This window comes from Acanthamoeba castellanii (assembly GCF_000313135.1).
Source record: "Acanthamoeba castellanii str. Neff unplaced genomic scaffold scf7180000084776, whole genome shotgun sequence".
Classification (NCBI taxonomy): domain Eukaryota; phylum Discosea; order Longamoebia; family Acanthamoebidae; genus Acanthamoeba; species Acanthamoeba castellanii.
In genome coordinates, this window is record NW_004457586.1 from 854,741 (window position 1) to 873,360 (window position 18,620).

The following is an 18,620-nucleotide window of genomic DNA, read 5'->3' on the forward strand; positions in this document are numbered from 1 at the left end:
TATACTGATATGTACGTGGTACCGAGCAATTCGGTCATCAGGGCGTCGTCCTCCTCGGGCGTCTTTCCTCGGCGCCGAGTGCCGGCGATGGGGTGGGTAGTGACCTCGCGATTGTAGACCTGCACCAGCATCTCGGGCGACGAACCAACTGCGCAGAACAAATAATTAAAAAAGGATATAAAGCAATAACAAACATACAAATAAATTGATAAATATAAATAAGAATATATTGATTTTATAGATAAATTATGCGATTCATTTGTGTTGTTGGTACCGAGTTGGAAGTCGTCGCAGTCGACGTAGAAGGTGTAGCGCGACGGGTTGAGTTTGCGCAGCTGCTGGTAGACGTTGAACGGGTGCACGCCGATCTTGCGCGCGATGCGCTGCGAGGGCACCACCTGGATGAAGTCGCCGTCGATGATCCGCTCGCGCAGCTTGCGCACCATTCCCTCGTAGCCCTCCTTGCCCACATTCGACACACCCTCGTGCCTGCGCGCAACGATGAGTCATGCGCACGCCACACACACACACACACACACACACACAACCGCACACGCACACGCACACGCGAGGGCGTACCGTGTCGGGTCGGCATCAACGAACTGGACGGCCGGCTGCGCTAGTCGGCTGCGGAGCTCTTCGATCCGGGCCACGGAGAGGGCGTAGTTCTTGACCACGTCGCCCTCCAGCGAACAGAGCGCAACGATGCGCATCTTCTGCGTCGCGTGATCGAACGCGATGAACGAATTCACGAACATGAACATGCTTTCCTGTAGCCCCGCGTGCGTGTGCGGTGGTGTGTGTGTGTGTGTGTGTGCGTGCGTGGTTAGTGGATTGGATGGCAAGCGACGAAGACTGAGGCAAGAGAGACGCGCGCGTACGGGGAGTTGTAGGGTGTCCGGCTGGGCGTACTGGTCCACCCGCGGCTCGAAGTAGCGGATGCAGTCGTACGAGATATACCCGAACGCCGCGCCGTTCAACACCTCCGGCTCCAGCCTGTACTCGCTCGCCACCTGCGCGTTCATAGAAAGTCAGACGTTAGACCTGACCGTGCGTGCGTGTGCGGTTGCGTGCGTGTGCGGTTGCGTGCGTCGCGCGCGCGGTGGAAGGGAGAAGTGACCTTGTGGTTGGCCAGCTCGCGCTCGAGGTGGACGAGCGGGTCGCCGTGGTGCTCCAGGCCGGGGCCGGTGCGCATGACCTTCCACGGTTCGGCGGACACGATGGAGTGGCGCAGCACGATCGGGTTGTTCTTCTCCGACAGCTCAAAGATGAAGGCCAGGTTGTCGTCCTTCTCCTTGTTGGTCGTCTCGCTGCTGTTGCTGCGTCGTCGAATCTTGAGGAAGGCGGTCGTGGGCGTTTCGTCGCCTGCGTCGGATTCGCAGCAGATGGCCACGAGATTGGCAGTGCGGTCGGCTTTGGCCGCCAGCTGCTGCACTTCATCGAGTGTGGGCGCGTAGTGGTGGGTGGTGGTGCATCTTCTCAAGATCTTGCAAATGCTTCTCGAGTTCGTGTCGCTACGTCGCCAAATGGGGGTTTGTTCAACTTGAATGAACGAACGAAAAAAAGAGATAAATAAATAAAGGCCTAAATGCGAATAAATGGATACAACAGATTTAGGAATATTGCTATCGGCGAGAGTGACGGAGTGGGGAGGGCAGTGTGATCTTCGCTTGCCTTCTCTCTTTGATGGTGCACGAAAAAACATAACGGAGATTAATCAGAACTGCTGTTGGTCCTCCCGTTCTGTGGAGGCAACTGATCAAGAATTTGGATTATTTTAGGTTTTGTTTCGTTTGAATAATTAACATTCTAACCAAGTGAGGGGAATGTCCGGAAGATAAACTGACAACCCACGAAGCGAAGAAGCCACAGCGCTCAAGATCTAGCGTTCATCTTCTCACACTACGCGGAACGCACACAACACAACACAACACACCACAACACACAAAGATGTCTGAGCGCATACTGAGCACTTTTGCAAAGGCCAAGGCCGAGGGCCGACCAGTGTTTGTGCCGTTCGTGACTGCGGGCTTCCCGACCCAGCAGGCCACCGTCCCGCTACTCCTGGCCCTCGAGCAGGGTGGCGCCGATCTCATCGAGCTGGGCATCCCGCACACGGACCCTCTCGCCGATGGTCCCACCATCCAGGAGGCCTCTGCCGGTACGCCAACCCCCCCAAATCCAGCAAATCGATTTTTACATTTTCTATTTTCTCATTCATTCAGTCAGTCTGGTCTAATCTATATTTGCAATTAAAAAAATTAAGTAATCATGTTTTGTGAGTATATTCACCTGTCATAACGAATATAAATACAACACAATTAAAATTTATATTTACTTATTTATACATAAATTCGTGTGCTACCCGAGTGGCGGAAACCAACTTCCGTTGCCGTAGTTCCACCATCGGGGATAATCTGACTTCCCACGCTGATCACTCCTCCTTCGCCTTTTCTTCTTTTCTCTCTTTTCGCCGCTATGCAGTGGCCCTGGAGGGCGGTGTGACGCTGCCCAAGTCCCTCGAGTTCGTTAAGGAGGCGCGGGCCAAGGGCCTCACCGTGCCCGTCGTGCTCATGGGCTACTACAACCCGTTCCGCGCCTTCGGCGAACACAAGATCGTCCAGTCCGCCAAGGAGGCCGGTACCATTCCTCTCCGTGTCGTGTCGGTGGTCGTGTCGTGCTAATACCATGCACTACTGGGTGTGTTTGGTGTAGGCGCGGACGGCTTCATCGTGGTGGATCTGCCGCCCGAGGCCAGCCAGGACTTCCGCAAACACTGTCAGGAATTCCAGATGTACGTTCCCACAATGGCCTGACGGCCAACTTCAAAATTGGGACGATCGTCCACTCGACCCCGGCCTTGTATGTTCACACACACACACAACAACCTCATTAGGTCGTTCGTGCCGCTGATCGCGCCCACGACGAGCAATGAGCGGCTCAAGTACATCAACACCATCGCCGACAGCTTCATCTACTGCGTGAGCTTGCTCGGCGTCACCGGCGGCCGCACCCAGCTCTCCAACGAGCTCGAAAGCTTCGTCGCTCGGTACCCTCCCACTCTCGCGCGCGCGTGTGTGCGTGTGCGTGTGCGGTGGTGCGTGTGCGTGTGCGGTGGTGCGTGTGGTGTGTGCGGTGGTGTGTGCGGCGGTCTGACTGGGGTGAGGGTTGCAGTGTGAGGCAGCACATCAAGTGGCCGCTGGCGATCGGGTTCGGCATCAGCAACCGCGAGCACGTGCAGCAGGTGGCGAAGCTGGGCGAGGGCGTGGTGGTGGGTTCGCAGCTGATCAAGGTCATCCGCGAGTCGCCCGCCGACAAGCAGGTCGACGCCGTGCGCCAGGCCGTCGAGGCCCTCATCAGCGGGGTCAAGTCCGACCTCCACCTCCCGGCCGAGGTCGAGCAGGCCCAGGCCCAGATCTTCGACGCCGCGCTCCACGCCGGCCAGCACCAGCCCACCGAGCTGCCCTCGTCGTTCGGCAGCTTCGGCGGGCGCTACGCCCCCGAGACCCTCATGGGCGCCCTCGACGAGCTCGAGCAGGCCTATCTCAAGTACGCCCCCGCCCGCCCCCTCTCGCCCCCTCTCACCCCCTCCGCGGTGGTTCTGACGGGAGGGGTTCGCAGGGTCAAGAACGATCCGACGTTCCAGGAGGAGATCCGCGCGTACTACGACTATGTGGGCCGGCCCACGCCGCTGTCGCACGCTGACCGGCTCAGCCGCGAGCTGGGCGGCGCCCAGATCTGGTTCAAGCGCGAGGACCTATGCCACACCGGTGCCCACAAAATCAACAACGCCAGTACGCTCACCGCACACGCACACGCACACACGCGACCGCACACGCTCACCGCACACGCCACGCACACAACAGTCGGGCAGGCGCTGCTGGCTAAGCGACTGGGCAAGACGCGCATCATCGCCGAGACCGGCGCGGGCCAGCACGGCGTGGCGACGTCGACCATCTGCGCCAAGCTCGGCCTCGAGTGCGTGGTCTACATGGGCATCGAGGACGTCAACCGACAGAGCCTCAACGTGTTCCGCATGAAGATGCTCGGCACCACCGTCATCCCCGTCCACAGCGGCTCCAAGACCCTCAAGGTTCTCCCCCCTCCTCAACCGCCGCTCGTGCGCCTTCTCTCGCTGACACCGCACACGACACGACACGACACGACACGACACGACACGACACGACACGACACGACACGACACGACACGACACGACACGACACGACACGACACGACACGACACGACACGACGATGGTGGTGACGGTGTGTAGGATGCGGTGAATGAGGCGATGCGGGACTGGGTGACGAACATCCGCACGACGCACTACCTGGTGGGCTCGGCCATCGGGCCGCACCCGTTCCCGACCATCGTGCGTGACTTCCAGAGCGTGATCGGCAAGGAGGCCCGCGAGCAGATCCTCCAGAAGGCCGGCCGGCTGCCCGACGTCGTCATGGCCTGCGTCGGCGGCGGCAGCAATGCCATCGGTACACCCCTCCCCGCGCGTGCGTTTGTGTCGTGTACGCTGTGCGCTAACACACACACACACACACACACACACACACACACGATGCAGGCACGTTCCATCCGTTCATCAACGACAAGGAGGTCAAGATCGTGGGCGTGCAGGCGGCGGGCGAGGGTGTCCATACGGACAAGCACTGCGCGACGCTGGTCAAGGGCACGCCCGGCGTGCTGCACGGCACGCGCACGATGCTGCTGCAGGACCCCGAGGGCCAGATCAAGTCCACGCACTCGATCTCGGCCGGGCTGGACTACCCCGGCGTCGGACCCGAGCACGCGTGGCTGCTCGAGTCGAAGCGCGCCGAGTACGTGGCGGTGAGCGACGAGCAGGCCCTGGAGGGCTTCAAGGAGCTCACGCGCAAGGAGGGCCTCATGCCGGCCCTGGAGACGTCGCACGCCGTCTACCACGCCATCCAGCTGGCCAAGACCATGAAGCCCGACCAGATCATCCTCGTCTGCATGAGCGGTCGGGCCGACAAGGACATGGGCACCCTCTCCGCCGCCCTGGGCGTCACCCTCCACTAATGCCGTAGCCTTGTGGGCGTGGCTTGAAATTACCTAAATTGTCTACACTGTGTCATCGGATGGTTGATTTGTGGTGTAGCCTGGTGGCGATCCTGTATCGTGCCTCCCACACACACACACACACACAGCGCACGTTTGAAGGCCTGCAGAGGGCCAACGATGTAGATGATGTGTGGCGTGTGCAGTGGTGCGTGATCTGTTTGTGAGTTACTTCACGATGCGGAGACGGGGCACGTCAGCGCACACTGGAAAACTTCGGTGCCGGTGAGGTGCTGCCACCCGAGGTGGAGCAGGCTACCCGCTCGGCCGCGACCTAAGTCACCAAGCGGCGTGCTGGATGGCAGGCTGGCGATGCGGCGGCTCAAGCAGCGCTCAACGAGGGCAACCAACGCAAAGTCGGCGATGTCGTCGGCTGACTGGACAATCGGTGCGTGTTGTGTGCGTGTTCATGTGCGAAACGGCGCCACGGGTAGGGCCAAAGGCGAGCAGAAGCTGGCAGTGTTGGAAGATGAGATGAGGCTGAGAAGCTGTAGGTGATGTGACCAGGTCAAAGTGGAGAGAAGAGGTAGATTGTATTGGAGGAGTTTAGGGAATATAGGTACAAGATATGGGAATAAGGAAAGAAAGAATAAGTATAATAAAAAAGAAACTTGAAGATAATGAGTATGCAACAGGCAGACTGCCCTACATCTTCCCCTCTTGCCACCCTGTTGCCACATTAGTGGTCCGAGCTTACGAAGCCCAAGCGGCCAAGAGGGGCGCCCACTCGGCGGTGGTCATGTGGGTCCAAGCCAGGGGACCACCATGGGACACTTCTACGTGCGCCATGGCCTAGGCCACCTGCAGCTGCTCAAGTGGGCTCAAGCCCACAATTGCATACACCAATGTGGCAACGCCCCCCCCCCTTTCCTCTCTTGCTGTGGGTGGAAGTGGAAGAAAGAGCACAGCAGAATGAGCAAACACTTAGATCTATTACCTCTCAACAGTCATTTGTGAGTGAACCAGGTCCCTCACTACTTCTTCAGCAGGGTGATCAGGGAGATATTGTCCCAGGTAGCAGTCTGAAACCACTCCTTCACAATGGCTGCCACTCAGTCCCACTGCTCTGGGGGGTAGGACGCCTTCACCCCAGGCTTGTCCAGCATCATCCCAACAACTTCATTGGTTGGCTCTATGCTGGTCCATTCAGCTTCAAAGGGAGACATGCTAACAATCTGGTTGTTGGTGAAGCCAGCAGTGTTCAGCTGTTTTGTGAGCTCATCAGGGTCACCCAGCCTGTAGACCATGTGTGCCGTTGCTTTGGATTGCGCCTTGTCAGTGGCCTCTGTTGCTGAGGCCTGAGGAAGAGTAGCACACAACCACTTGGCAATTTCCTGCATCAGCCACAGCATTGCCACTTTCTTCCAGACAACAATGACTGCACACCCGCCAGGACACAGCACTCTCAGCATTTCCCTGATGAGAATAGCATGAGGTTATGTAGGCTCTAACATGTGATGTGGAGGCAGACTCTACCTGAATCTTTTGACCTCATTGGGGAAGAACATCACACCAAACACACACCCAATGGCATCCACACTGTCATCCCTCAGCAAGCTCATGTCCTGAAACAGAAGAGAGATCAGGTTGGTGAACATCATGTGGTGAAAGAAGGACAGGATGCCTATCACCTGTCCATCCATCTGTTTGCATTCAACAATGTCACTGAGACCCTGGTTGTGCACTGCAGTCCTGCAGGTGGCTACCATGGCCTCAGCAAAGTCTGTCGCCAGCACCTTGTAGTCTTTGTCACTGGCATGGATGCACTGGAGCTCCTGCCTGCAGTGCGAAAGTGCCAGTACCAGCAGCCACATCAAGTACAACATGGTCCTCCTTTCCAAGGTTGAGCAATCATAGAGCCTCAGCCAAGTGCAGCCAGGTAAGCTGGATTGCAAATGTGTTGTACTGCTTCACATGCTTGCTCCATTCGTCAGGGTTGAAGCAGAATCATCAAGCAGAACCATCATTTTGTTCTTGCAATTTGAGCTGCCAATCACCAACAAGGCGCGCTATGTCCCCAAAAGGACAAGCTTGGGAATGCACAGCATCCACCCCTTTTTGTGCCCTCTTAAATTCAATTGAATCAAACCACTCTCTGCAATTGGCTCCCCTGGGGATACATATCTCCCTTCCACATGAACACTGGGATATATCCTGGTTAAAAAGGTTGCAGTCTGCCCACATCACCCACCATAACTCCACAACCAATCAATTCAACTGTTGTATCACTTCATGGAGTGCTGGAAACATTGGCATTTACATTGATCTTCAACTTGTGCTCATTTGAAATAAGAGGTTGTTGGTGTGTATCTGCACTCTGCTCTTGTGGTGGTACTGCTAGTGAGAACAGGTAAGTCACCCAGAACTTGTGAAATGAGAGGTCCAGTCATTTTGAAAAGTGATTTTGTTTAAGCCCTATAAATGGTTTTGACAACACAAAAATGGTTTTAATTCAAAAATAGCAAGACATTTGTTGTTGGGAGCATCTTGAGAAATGACAGATTAAAATACCATAAGGAGAGATATGATGCTGCAGAAGAATCATGAAAACAGGCCATTTTTTATTAAAAAGATAATGATAACAATAATAATAAAAAAAAAGTACAGAAATGGCAGCAGGTCAGCTCCACACCAGGGCCACTTGCAACCCACAACAATGCAGCTACTATGTAGCATTGCCAGTATGTGTTGTTGGAGGTGGGACACCCATACATTGATGAGCACATGCAGGTGGTGATGTCACTTCAAGTTTTTTGTCATTAATTGTCCTTTATTTGGGTACAGTGATTAAAACAATTAACCACCTGCTCGCAGGTCATTGTTTGCAAAGCAAGGGCGATGAGCTGATAAAGATTAAGAGCTGATGTGTGCTTTGCACAAATCATCCTTCACAAATGTGAAAACAAGCTTGCATGGGTTCAGCTCAGGCGAGTAGGCTGGGAGAAAGGCATAGTAGATGTTGTGGTGGGCAAGGAAGCTGTTGAGGAGGGGGCGCATGTTGTCAGCGAAATGAATGGCAGCATTGTTGACAATCAGCAAGTCACCACTCTGGAGGCAGCCAGCAGCCACAGCATCTAGCACAAAATTGAAAAAATCCCACTCAGTGTTGCTGTTGTGACAAACACAAATAAAAAAATGGGGATTGACCCCGTAAATCAAGAAGGAGAGAGAGCGAAAAAGTGGTAGAAAGGGAATCAAGGGAAGAGCAAAAGAGGGGAGCACCTTGTGGGCCAATTTGATGTTGTTGTTGGAGGTGATGGGAGGCAAAATGTGCCTCATCACAAAATTTCAAACATTCAATTGGAAGTTGAGAGATGTACCAAATCCAAAGGGCTTAATGTGAAAGATTGTCAGGGGTGAACTTGAGCCATTGGACAGTCATTGGCTTCTTCCATGTCCATCTCCAATTCTTGAAAATCTGCCTCAAGAAGGAGCTGGAGATGGGCACACCCTGTTAATTGAAATGGCGTGTCAAATCAGTCAGATTAAAACAACCAAGGACAGGAGGTCGTGGATGAGCCTCTCTTCTTCTTCGCCAAATAGAAGGCCCCTAAAACTCCTGTTAGTGAAAAATTAGTTTTCCAAGAAAAAGTGATAATTTGAAAAACAAACCTGAATCTGCCCCACTGGCCAGGCTGCCAGCCTGGTTGACACACAGCCTTCTTCCAGTACTGTATGGTTGTGTGAGCTACACCAACCAGCTTTGCTGCTTGCGTTTCACTAGTAAGAAGAGAAAGCAACACCCACAAAAACTGACATTTGTTCAAATCCTTGCTGTGACAAAGATGTAGATTAGTAAATCTGTGCCATTCATCAAATCATAAGGCTGAATGACAGAGAGTTGGAAGGGACTATGTACTGTTGCTTAACTTGCAGCTTGAAAGTCTTCAGTTGGGCTGGGGTGTGGGTGTGAAGCCTTGGCTTGACAGAAGATTTTAGCATTTTTTAGTTTTGAACTTTTATACTTTTTCCCTGTTCTTAGAGATTTCTTGGTCTATGTATCTCCTAACTCCTGTCCTACACTTCCTGGGGTAGAGGTAGAGGCCCCTCCAATCTACTTCATCTTTCTGTCTTTTTTTTTGATGCATCATTACCAAGAAGATGTGGTGTTTGATAGAGAGAGAACTGTGTCTGCTGCACTTTTCCTTTCAAGGATTCAAACATTCTACCCAGGGATAGATGTGGGGGCACTTGATTTCTCTTATGACCCCTGCCTGAACTGTCACATCCCCCTGTTTGAGAAACATCTCCCAAACAAAGATGGGCATGTGTATGCTCATGTGTGTGTGTTTGGTTGCTGTGAGAGCTGGCAGCTCTGCTTTGGTCACCAGAGAAAAGGTGCATCTCCCTTGTCTGATGTTGTTTGTTTTATTGAATTTCTGACCACCACATGTCCATTTCTTTTTTCTTTTCTGGCCAGAACACCAAGCCAAAGTCAAGCAGACCACTGGCAAGTCAAAAAAGAAAAGAGCATCAGGGATTGAGGATTTCGTGAAGGCTCATCTTGCACCTGTTTGGCTCACAGCTTCCCCCCCCCCACAAGCTACTGTGTTATGTTGAATGCAGCTAGAGAAGGGCTGTGTAAAGGGGTGCAGCCATGGCTAAACCCCGTGGTCCAGATGGCGAAGTCACTGGCGCTTGCTGTGGAGACAACACCCTCTATTGCATCACTTCTTGAGCGGTGTCTGCCTGTAGCTGATTTGGCAATGGTTGATCTCGTTTCTTGCATTTGTGAGAAGAACACAGATCTAATCAGAACACTGGTCAACGAAGTCTAGTGCGTCTCCCAATTTTATTCTTTTTTCTTGTTATTTCTCTGTCTAACACTCACACAGTTGTGCAGCAGAAAGGCTTGAACCACCAGCGCCACCCTTGTCTCTGTCTGATCTGCTGTACTACCAGTCTTCGCCCGTGCACATAACAAGCCCCCAGACCAGGCCAGCCTGTGGACTGTCCTCTGCTGGTGCGCTGCTGGTGCTGTTCTCCTCCGCCGGTGCGCCGCCGGTGCTGTTCTCCTCTGCCGGTGCGCTGCCGGTGCTGTTCTCCTCCGCCAGTGTGCCGCCGGTGCTGTTCTCCTCCGCCAGTGTGCCACCAGTGCCATTCTCCTCCACTGGTGCGCCGCTGGTGCCATTCTCCTCTGCCAGTACGCCGCTGGTGCTGTTCTCCTCTGCCAGTGCGCCGCTGGTGCCATTCTCCTCTGCCGGTACGCCGCCGGTGCCGTTCTCCTCTGCCAGTGTGGCGCCAGTGCTGTTCTCCTCCGCCAGTGCGCCGCCGGTGCCGTTCTCCGCTGGTGCGCCGCCGGTGCCGTTCTCCTCCACCAGTGCGCCGCCGGTGCTGTTCTCCTCCGCCGGTGCACCGCCATTGCCGTTCTCCTCCACCAGTGTGCCGCCGGTGCTGTTCTCCTCTGCTGGTGCGCCGCCGGTGCTGTTCTCCTCCGCCGGTGCGCCGCCGGTGCCGTTTGGTGGGTCATGTGTGCTGTTCTCCACCTGTGCACTGCCAGTGCTGTTCTCCACCGCCAGTGCACCGCCAGTGCCATTCCCTGCCAGTGCACCACCTGCCCCTGAGCTCCCTCTTCCTTCTGTGCACTCGGTCCTGTGGCTGTGGGCCAAAGGGGAAATTGACCCCGACCTGCTCACCTCAAGTGAGGAGGCCTCCAGTGATGACGACCTGAAGCCATGGCTTTATTAAAAAATAACAAAATAAAAACGAAATAAAAATACAATTGCATAATATTTTTTCATGCTTACTCGAGTCCAGGGCAGAGAGCAAAGCCTGGACGAGAGCCTCGTTGGCGCGCAGCTTCTCCCGCACCACGCCCTCGGACCAATAAGTGCGACTTTGCCCAGTTCGCTGCCTCAGCTGAGTTGTGTTGTTCGATCGGATCAAACGAACCTCATGGTCTTTCTCTCCTTCGCAGGCCAGGAGATTCAATCCACTCTGCGACGCGTCAGTTCTTCTTGTCAGATCGCGTTCACTACTGTTCCGAGTCGTATTCAGCCCTGCCGCCTGTCCATTGCGCATCGAATACTGGTACCTGCTCAGTGACGCACACCAAGACTGTTTGGTCATAATAAACTCAGTATTCGCGCCCCAGTCTGCAGTCGGTGAAGACGGCGGTCAAAGGTTCGCGCACGCCGAGAGCGAGGAACGCACCGGGACCCTCCAAGGTGGTTGGGCCGTCCGCTGCCATCGGGCTACCACCTTTACAGAATGCTGATGTCTGTGCATTCGAGAATCTCGTAGTTGCGGCACGGCTGTGCAGATCGACAGGCGATGGCCATCATCCACCAGTGGCCACGCTTCTCGTCGTCGTCGTCGTCGGTGAAGTGGACGGTCTGGTGGTTGGGCCGTGCTCGATCTAGGCCTCGTGGCCGATCTTGGGGAGGCCAGCACAGAGATGGCTGAGCCCGGCAATGATGGCCATCATCCACTAGAGGCACACCGATCGACAAAGGGGCTGGACTACGATTGGGTGATAGGATTAAAAGAGTGTCGACAATAGATTCGTTTCGATCGAAACAAAAAAACAAAACAACTTTTCAGGTGATGCGCGGGTCGGGGCCGGACGACGGTAAAGATGAAGATGACGACGGCGAAGAGGAGGGCAGCCGCGCGGCTTGTGGCGTGGGGAATGGCGGAGATGCGGAGGAGGAGGAGGAAAAATCCGGCGAGCCCAGGACCGCCGCGCATCTGCGCTTGGCGCTGCGCAGCGCCGGGAAAGCGACCACCCACCGGTCCAAGATCTGCGCCCACGCGTGACGTTTCACGTTCCCCATAGAAGGCCACAGCATCAGCGTCGTCGTCATCAACATCATCATCATCATCATTGTCATCAATAGCTAAGTGTGGCGAACCTGGAGCAGCTGTCGCATCGAATCAACCTCGTGCATGTCTCGAAACACGTCAACCACGGAGAATATGGACAAGCTCCCATTGCTGCACAAAATTAATAAATAATTAAATAAAGATAAATAAATAAATAAAGAAGAGTGCGATGTGTGCGTGCGACATTTACCTCGCGTAGATGCTGGCCGGAAGAGAACCGATGCGAAGGAATTCCTTGGCCCACCCCAGCGCCATCTGCGGCTGTTGGTCGTGACAGGTGCGAGTGAGTGTTGGTTGCGTGTGTGTGTGTGTTGCGTGTGTTGCTGACATGGTTCGTTTCACAGCACGACGTGGAATTGATAGGGGGGGGTTACCTGCGACAGGCTGCGCCAGCATTCAGCCCTCAGACGGTAGAGGTACAGCCGAAGAGACACATAGACCGAATCCGAGAACTCTGGATTGCCTTCAAACGCACACGCACGACGAACGCACGTACACGACGCACGACATAACACACAACGCACGACGCACGACGCACGGCACACACACGACCGCACACGCATGAGTTGACGATGGAAGAGAGTCGGTTGGGTTGGGTTTCTGGGTACTCTTGCCGCCGGACTCACGGTAGTACTGGTGGAACTGGGTCTCCATGCGGTCCATGAGATCCAGCAAGCCGTGGAACGTGTCGTGGAGTCTCCCCACGCCGTCCATGCGCCCCTCGCGCTCGGCCCTGTCCAGCTGCTGCCTCGCCAGCTTCACACCTGCAGCCCCCCCGTGAGAACGCGTGCGTGCGGTCGTGTCGTTGGTCGTGTCGTGTCGTTGGTCGTGTGGGAGGTGAACCGAGAACGGCCTGGAGAATGATGCGGCAGCTATAGGTGATGCGGGAGAGGGCGGTGGCCGAGATCGGGATGATGTCCCGGCTGTGCCGGTTGAGCGAAAAGAGCGGGTCGTAGGGATACCGCTCCATCTGCGCGTACTCCCTGTGCAGCTCGGCCGTCGCCTCTTCCGAGTTGGTGTCCACCTGCGCCAGGATGATCAAACTGCGCAAGTACACATCGCTATTCTACACGAGTGTCATGTTGCGTGTGCGTGTGCGTGTGTGTCGTGTGTCGTGTGTGTCGTGTGTGTCGTGTGTGTGTGCGTCGTGTTGTTGGTTGTGTCAGCCCTGATGCGCTACGTTGGTGGGTCGGAGTGGGCGAGAAGGGTACCTGGGCGCCGATCTGCCGGCAGAGGGTGGTGGCCAGCTTGAGGAAGTAGAGGTGCTGGCCGCCGGCCTCGCCCAGCTCCTCCCGGCCCAGCCGGACGTCCAGATAGGCCATCGCCACCAGCGCCTGTGAGACCCGCCAACCGAACAGCCATTAATGTAAGAAGAAAAAATGAATAAAGAAAGATATAAAAGAAAAAAAGAGACGTACTTGGGCGATGGCGTATTCAGGCTGGTCGAAGATGTAGCTGAGCTCCTCGCGGGCCTTCATTCGAAACTCGACCGCTAGCTGTGTGTGGCCCGCCAGAATCGCTCCTGCCAGGTTAGGGACATGTACTCAGTTTAGTTCAACACACACCACACACCACAACACACACACACACCACACACACGCGAACAAGCTCGTCCTACTACCACAACGACTACGAACCCAGTGAGAGGCCGATGTGCACGCTGAGCGAGAGCGGAGTCGCCCCTTCGCCTTCGCTTGATAGCACCATCTGCAGTGAAAAACAAACAGATCAGTGTACGGCACACCGCCACCACATCGTGAAAGAAAACGTGCGTGTCGTGCGTGTCGTTGCGTGTCGTGAGGTGCAAGATGTGTACCTTGATGCTGTCTTCGAGCAGGCACGCGGGGTTGAGGGGAACGATGGGCCACAGATTGCTGCGGTAGGCCTGGAGGTGGCTCATCGTGATCGCATACAAATGGAGGTCCTGCGCCACTGTCAGCAGCCGCGGAGACGCCGCCGCCGCCGCTGCCGCTTCAAACTGCTCCTGCCGACTCCAATCGGAGGTAACAAGTTGGCGGGCGCCATCGTCGTTGGCATCGTCGTCGTCATCGCTCGGGAGAAAGAGGCGCAGAAGAGCGTCCATGGACGGTTGCTGGTGGTCGCCTCTCGCGGTTGAGCTGTTGGTGGAAGCCGGAAAGGATGGCGGCGACCGTGTGGTGGTGGTGAATGAGTGCCAGCGCGACGCCGATGGCACGAGCGGGTCGCGTTCCACCGGTGCTCGGCTCCGTTGCACCCTCGCCTCTGTGTGGCCACACCACCCAAGTCAGTTCGCGCACACAACACGCACACACACACACCACGCGCACACACACACGTGCACACACACGCACACACCTATTGGCGCTGCGAGGCCGTGCGATCGGGTGGTCGCGGCGGGCTGCGTGGCATGCGCGCCAGGCCGGACGGACTGCTGAGTGGGTGCGGGCGCGGGCAGCAGCATCTGGTAGGCTGCCGACGGTGAGTCGTCGTCGCGCCGGCGTTGCTTCTTCGTTTGGCTCTTCTTCGACTGGCGACGCCTCGTGATGGTGCGTCGGGCGAGGAACGAGAGGCCCGCACCTACCCCTATCCGCGACAGCGTCGAATAGACCTCGTCCTTGCTCGTCGCGTGCGGCCCCAGCGCACCGAGCCCGGGCGTCGCGACCGCCCAGGCCGGCGCGCCATTATCAACAACGTCGTCATTGTGGTTACCACTCAAGGTTGCTGATGATGGTGCGGCGGCCGCAGCGATGGTGGCGCTGCTCGATCGGCCGCCCACAACAGCACGTGCCGACGTTGATGGTGGCGATGACGACCATGACGACACCTTTGCTGGTGATGAGGACGATGACGGTGATGATGCTGATGATGTGAGCATGATGGGCGAGGAGGACGGAGAGGCGGAGGCGGCAGCGGCGGCGGTTGTGGTGGTGCGAGGCGGCGCGTCGTTCACCAGGTCGATCTGCTCGACGGAGCGGCGGTGGGCGAGCGCAGGCGGAGATGATGAGGCGAGGGACGGAGCCGACGGCGCGTAGTAGTCGTACAGCAGCGACGCCAGCTGGCACCCGGCTGTTTCCTCCACGCCCGCCTTCGTTCTTTCCTCTTTTCGCTTTCGTTCTTTCGTGCTTAAAATGAGGAAAAGGGAGGGGTTTGATTGTTTAAGATTGTTTATTGTCAAAATATATTGAAACAAAAGAGAAAAGGGGAGAAGACGCACTGCTTTTCTGCCATCTCTAGAAGATGGTGGTGCGGCAGGCCTCGGCAGCCTCTTCAAGATCACTTCTAGAAAGAAAAAGATAGGTACCGGACACCGGCTGTTTGTGTCATGCACGCAGGGTAATATGCAGCTCGGCAATAAACGGTCTGTTCTCTTTCGCTGTGTTCTTCCGGAAGAACCTATGTAGCCCTACATAGTTGACAAGAGATGAACTGCGCGTCTTCCCGTGAATGGGCGTAGCGTCGTGCTAACTTGTTTTTATTGGTGGCTGCTTTGTCAAATAAATAGATGAACTTGAAGAGGCCTCTGGGTGCACTTCGCTTCTTCTTCTATTTCTTGTACTCCTTGATGAGGTTGGAGAAGATGACCTTTCGCGTGATCTTCATCTTGCTGATGAACGCCGGCGCGTGATAGGCCGCATTCTCTGCGTTGATCACTGCACACACGCCAACAAAAAGCAACGACACGCGAAACGAGTCAGCAAAGAAAAAACTGGACAAGGGCTGTAATGAGTGGAAGTGTGTGCGTGTGCGTGTGCGTGTGCGCGTGTGCGTGCGCGTGTGCATGCGCGTGCGGTGTGTGCGAAGCGTACGCTTGTGGAGGAACATCTGCGTGAACTCCGGGCCGGCGGCGAACACGGGCGGGTCGGGAAGGTAGGGCGAGATGGGAGCCACGCCCTCCTTGGTCACCACCTCGATCCTGCAAGCGCGAAACCCCCCAAAACAAGTGAGTTCCGTGCGTGTGCGAAGAGCGTGTGCGGTGATGTGCGTGTGCGTTGGAGTGGGTAGGGAACTACCTGTAGTAGGTCTCCTTCTTGTCGCCCCGATCGGCGGGGAGGAACTCTGGGTTGGTCTCCTCGCGCACCACGAACCACACGTCTGTGATGGGTCGGTTGGCATCATGTCAGTTCGACAAACGAGAAGACCGAACACGAAGACGAAAGCGAAAGCGAAAGAAGGCGGAGTTGAAGTTGCGTACGGTTGAACTCGGAGGCGATGCAGGTCGGGTCGAAGATGGTGTCGCCCGCTTGGAACACGATCACCACCACGTCGTTGCCGAGATGTCGCTTTCGCTCCAACTGCTGGACGTCCTTCTTGGAGTGGGGAAGGAGGGTGGACACGTGGTACATGACCTCGTAGGGCCGCTCGGGGATGTCCGACGGCAGCTCCGCAAACACTGAGTGCTCGCCCGTCTTCCCGCCTGGCCAGCCCCACCGACGATGAGCATGTCGCACACGCACACGCACACCACCGCACACGCACACACACACCACACACGCAGGCCCTCGCGCACAAATGGAGGGAGAATGTTCTTACGTGCAACGTCGAGGCCGCCGTCGTATTTCTTCCACCCCTTGAGAGGAATCTTCTCGCCAATGGACTCCAGGAACTTGTCGAACTTGATGCTGCTCATGTCTGCAAGAGAAGAGCGAAGAGCGAAGAGCGGAGTCGTGAGCAATCGGTTTCGTTTTCTCTTCTTCTCCCACGCCACAAGGCACAAAGTGCGCGGAGTAGCGGTGTGGTGGGATGTGGTGGTAGTACGTACTATTCGCAAACATGTCGTTCTCCTTGGTTTGGCCCTGGCGGCAGAAGAGGACGCCAAACTTGTACCTATATACATGCTGTCGAGTGGGAGGGGAGAGATTGGGCCAAGTCAACGCCGTGAGCCGCGGAGACGCGAAAAGCGAACGAACAACTCGGGGTAACGGGGATTGGACGTACGCATCCCTCCTCGAACTTGAGGAGCTCCTTGTGCAGCTTGGCGTTGGCGATGGGCTTGATCGCGTCGAGCGCTATCCGCTTGTCCACTGTGTCGTCCGAGAACAACGCACACGGAGCGCGAACGTGAGTCACCTGCACACAACAAAATGTAATGCAACGCGGGCGACATACCGTAGTCGATGATCTCCTTGCGGCCGGCACTGGCAGGCAAGTCCTTCAGGGGAATCAACATTCGCTCCACCGCCTGATGAAGGTCGTAGTTAGACCCGTTGTGGGGAGAGTGCCCTCTCGAGATGGGGAGAGCGCCGTACCTTCTCCGAGCGGTAGAGTACGCGCCAGGCCGTCTTCTCGCGGATTGCGGAAATGATGATCGGACCCAACACCGGGTCCATCCCACAGAAATTCTTGTGGTCTGGAGCCGACAGGCGCGAGTGCGTGTGAGATATCATGTTACAATATGCACATGGCGCACATATTGTTTGTATAAATATATATTATCATGATTGGTGTACCTTTGCCCATGAAGTACTCCTTGTACCAGGCGATGTTGTGGTCAGCGTTCTCTATCTCATATCGCACGTCCTCCTAGCCAATAGCAATAATAATAATAATAATAATAAAAGAATACAAATAAAAAAGTAAGCGCAGGCACACTCTCGAGGAAAGGTGTCAGGAGGTTCTACCGAGTGATACTTGGCATTGATGACTCGAGCCTGTCCTCGCTCCACTTGGTAGCCGGGCACGTCCAGAGCCAACTTCACAATCTTGGGTTGCAGCGAGACGTGACGTCAGCACGACGCGAAACCCACAAATGCTGAAAAGTCGATGGAAGCACCTTGACGTTGCTTTCGGCGGCCTTCTTGCGGGCCTCCTCTTCCTCCTCGAGCCGCTTCGCCGCGGCCTCTTCTTCGGCTTGGCGTCGCTCCTGGTAGAGTCGCTCCCGCTCCACTCGGCTGAGCCGCGTGTCTTCCTTTTCCTTGCCAAAGTTCAGGATCTCCTTCACCACTGCAGGATCGAATCGGAGTTAGTGACAGCGAGGGGAGGGGCAAAGAACGAAAGCGAGCGCAAATAACGAAGAGAAAAATGTGAAATGTGGGGGGGTCAGTACTGAGGAGGAAGGCAGATTCGACGTTCTCGCCGGATTCGCTGGAGGCCTCGGTGAAGGCGGACTTCCAATCGAAGGCCAGCTTCTTGCCGTCCGAGGTCAGCACCTCGCGCTGGTCCTCCTGGTCCACTGATGACGAAGAGCAGAGATTGGATGAGCAAACGGCGAAATAGGGACCGGGGCAGACAATGTTGAACGAAGCACGAAAAGGGGGAACGCGTACTCTGAGTTCCGACGATGCACATCGGCACCGCGCGAGCTTCCTTGGCCTTCAAAATTCGCTCCTTGTAGTTACTCAGCATGGCTGTGTGACACACACACGACACACGGCACACGGCGCACACAACACACCGCGTGAGCCAGTGAAGGTGTGGCAATCGCTGAGCGTCCAGATGCCGTACCAAAGGTGCCGGCATCGCCGATGTTGTAGACCATCATGAAGCCATCGCCCCAGGCAAGCCACTGTCACGGGAAAGGCTACGGCTTAGCGAACCGCCAACGCTGTAGCAGGTCCCATAAACGGGAAGGGTGTAGGAATACGTTGGGGTAGAACTCGCTGTAGAGGGCGAGGTCGCCCGAGATGTCGCGAATCTTGAGCGTGTACTGCTTGTCGTTGACAGTCAGCGTGTGGACGTGATCGTCCTCTGCGCCGCCGCCACCGCCACCACAGGCCACGCTGTGAGTCACT

General features: G+C 55.8%; 5 protein-coding genes and 1 pseudogene across 5 annotated transcripts; 1 reads left to right on the forward strand and 5 right to left on the reverse strand.

Moving 5' to 3' along the window:
- Window positions 1-5: 5 nt before the first annotated feature.
- On the reverse strand, window positions 6-1,705 carry ACA1_283550 (anthranilate synthase component I family protein; the record flags this gene model as incomplete). Its single annotated transcript, XM_004344841.1, has 6 exons — window positions 6-148; window positions 275-489; window positions 580-770; window positions 882-1,013; window positions 1,121-1,542; window positions 1,696-1,705. Coding segments are annotated over 6 exons (1,113 nt in total), but the record flags the coding sequence as incomplete, so codon positions are not given.
- Window positions 1,706-1,950: 245 nt separating this feature from the next.
- ACA1_283560 (tryptophan synthase alpha chain, putative) lies at window positions 1,951-5,049 on the forward strand (the record flags this gene model as incomplete). The annotated part of the gene is made up of 9 exons (XM_004344842.1): window positions 1,951-2,161; window positions 2,485-2,640; window positions 2,716-2,794; window positions 2,897-3,049; window positions 3,175-3,549; window positions 3,622-3,794; window positions 3,867-4,093; window positions 4,274-4,487; window positions 4,577-5,049. 9 exons carry the CDS (start codon window positions 1,951-1,953, stop codon window positions 5,047-5,049), a joined length of 2,061 nt encoding a protein of 686 aa, XP_004344892.1.
- Window positions 5,050-6,140: 1,091 nt separating this feature from the next.
- On the reverse strand, window positions 6,141-6,914 carry ACA1_283570 (methyltransferase type 11, putative; the record flags this gene model as incomplete). Its single annotated transcript, XM_004344843.1, has 2 exons — window positions 6,141-6,504; window positions 6,565-6,914. The coding sequence occupies 2 exons, from the start codon at window positions 6,912-6,914 to the stop codon at window positions 6,141-6,143; spliced, it is 714 nt and encodes a 237-aa protein (XP_004344893.1).
- Window positions 6,915-9,983: 3,069 nt separating this feature from the next.
- ACA1_283580 (Hypothetical protein) lies at window positions 9,984-10,624 on the reverse strand (the record flags this gene model as incomplete). The annotated part of the gene is made up of 2 exons (XM_004344844.1): window positions 9,984-10,574; window positions 10,613-10,624. 2 exons carry the CDS (start codon window positions 10,622-10,624, stop codon window positions 9,984-9,986), a joined length of 603 nt encoding a protein of 200 aa, XP_004344894.1.
- A 1,003-nt stretch (window positions 10,625-11,627) lies between these two features.
- Window positions 11,628-15,120, reverse strand: ACA1_283590 (uncharacterized protein; the record flags this gene model as incomplete). Its single annotated transcript, XM_004344845.1, has 12 exons — window positions 11,628-11,831; window positions 11,943-12,024; window positions 12,104-12,174; window positions 12,288-12,376; window positions 12,522-12,677; window positions 12,757-12,979; window positions 13,125-13,247; window positions 13,332-13,435; window positions 13,551-13,620; window positions 13,730-14,154; window positions 14,248-15,014; window positions 15,107-15,120. 12 exons carry the CDS (start codon window positions 15,118-15,120, stop codon window positions 11,628-11,630), a joined length of 2,328 nt encoding a protein of 775 aa, XP_004344895.1.
- Window positions 15,121-15,435: 315 nt separating this feature from the next.
- ACA1_283600 overlaps window positions 15,436-18,620 on the reverse strand; it is a 6,485-nt pseudogene continuing 3,300 nt past the window's right edge.